Source organism: Coregonus lavaretus (assembly GCF_964263955.1).
Source record: "Coregonus lavaretus genome assembly, chromosome: 17".
NCBI lineage: Eukaryota > Metazoa > Chordata > Actinopteri > Salmoniformes > Salmonidae > Coregonus > Coregonus lavaretus.
In genome coordinates, this window is record NC_140004.1 from 11,449,401 (window position 1) to 11,451,515 (window position 2,115).

At 44.4% G+C, this 2,115-nt stretch overlaps 1 protein-coding gene across 1 annotated transcript; it reads right to left on the reverse strand.

Moving 5' to 3' along the window:
- Positions 1-236: 236 nt before the first annotated feature.
- LOC311145020 (beta-1,3-galactosyl-O-glycosyl-glycoprotein beta-1,6-N-acetylglucosaminyltransferase-like) lies at positions 237-1,328 on the reverse strand (the record flags this gene model as incomplete). Its single annotated transcript, XM_084181226.1, has 4 exons — positions 237-241; positions 370-560; positions 753-1,189; positions 1,275-1,328. 4 exons carry the CDS (start codon positions 1,326-1,328, stop codon positions 237-239), a joined length of 687 nt encoding a protein of 228 aa, XP_084037352.1.
- Between the last annotated feature and the right edge of the window lie 787 nt (positions 1,329-2,115).

A 2,115-nucleotide genomic window follows, 5' to 3' on the forward strand; every position in this document is an offset into this window, starting at 1 on the left:
AAGACAGGATTTAAATTAACTTAAATAATATTTAGATCAGAAATCACCAGGAAATGTAAAAGTTTGATAGAACTTCCTGAGTTATTTATCTAAAAGAAAACCTCTATCTATGATGACATTAAGAAGGATGAGACAGAGATGGCACCATAAAAGTTTTGATTTGGCTCCCAATGCAGATATATTGTACTTCCTGATGACTTGAGATTCATGACATCACTGTCTTATCCTTCTTTATCTCATTCTAGAAATAGAAAATACAGGTTAGAAACTTTGTATCACATTTCAGAGGATACAAATGATTTGCTTTAGTGTATTTCTGCGAGTGCCTTATGTCTAAGATGCTCCTCCACACCACTTTAACATAGGTACCATGGCACGGCAGATACACTGCAGAGCGTGCATGTCCGTCAGGTCGATCGATGGCGTGCATGTCCGTCAGGTCGAACGTGGGGCTGGGGTGCATGGAGCCGGGCACGCTGGGAAGCCTCTGAATGGTAGCCCACAGGAACTCATCGGGAGTCAAAGTGTCATTAGCCCACTGGATCAGAGCCAGCACCTTGCTGTCCTCAGCACAGCATACACCCCCTATTCACCACCATGTACACTCCACTTGACCAGATGGGTACACCGAAGGGGGGAGGAGCTTTGTCCTGCTCTGTTCCTTGAATTTTGCCATTAACAACCTGCTGCAACTTCTTCCAGTGGACCTCCTTACCTCTGGCCATGGACTCTGACTTCATGCTGTTTCCCACAGGCTGCGCACCATCTCCTGGTTGGTCTTGATAGGGAAGTCCTGGCCACAGAGGTTGATGAAATACTTCCAGTGCGGGCTATCCCTGTACAGATAACTTATACAATTGATGTCAGCCTGGACGCGACTCCAGCTCACATACACCACACTTACCGGATGGCTGGCCAAGAAAACATTGTCAAAGCAGGACGTGATGTCTATGATGGAAGGAAGAAAGGACGCTTTGGCCTTCATGTCCACGTGGATGCAGTATATGTTTTTGGGGGCGAGCAGCCTCTTGAAGTTTTCCACGTTGTGGTGGACGACCAGCGAGAAGGCCAGGGGGAAGTGCTCCTCCTCACGACTCAGGGGGAACTCCAGGTACTTGTGTGTGGACCTGAACCTCTGACAGTCCCTGGTCAGCTCCAGGTACAGTAGTGTTCGTCCGGGACCTGCGTGCTGTTGAGGAAGCTGCGTGTAATGGACAGGACCTTGGCATGCTCGATGGCCATCATGTCTCCTTGCAGGATTGCGCTGCAGTCACTGTCGTCCTGCGGAATGTGGTCAACATCAGAGTACTGCAGCCACTTCTAGCCATAGTCGTACATTCTCACCTGAACAGGACCGAGCTGGGTAAGCATCCAGATCCCAATAGATACCAGCATTGCACTGAGCAGAAGCTTTGAGAGTCTCCCCCATCTCCTCATACTCCTCAATGCCATCTAAGAAGGGTCAATGTAATGACGATTGTTACCGGGTGGTTTTAAATATCACTATTGCAGGCAAATATCTGGTGAAGTTAACTTATTCACCATGTCTCTATTCAGTGTGAGTGTCTAACGAAATCAGTTCTCCAAGTTATTTCAGGATGTCATTGTGGTTTAAGCTGTAAATGTGTTTATAATTCCAATCCCTTTGAGTGCCAAAGAACTCTGGAAAAATAGAGAAAGAACACTTGAGCACTTCCTAATTTACATTTGCAGTCATGAAGATGTACACAAATTAGTTATAGGCAGGCCAATCATCATAACCCTTTAACTGTCTCTTCTTGAAAAACATGCAGAAAAAAATGTTTCACATTATATTCCTATTACTAACAACTCAAGAACTTCCAATACTTTGGAAATTACAGAGCTCTACCAGGCGGTTGAGAAGTCAAGAGGGTCATACCAGCAATGCCATATTAGAATGGTAATTTGCATTGCATTTTTACTCATTTCAACAATAATGCATAAATGAGTTTAGCTCTGCTTCAATGGCTTTTGTAAGCATTGTTAAATGGGGACGGGTGTCAAATTTGAACAAATTATGGTAATTCTGTTTGTCCAAACATGAATATTTAAATACAGTGAAATTAATGTGTTTCCAGGTGGTGTATAGGTACA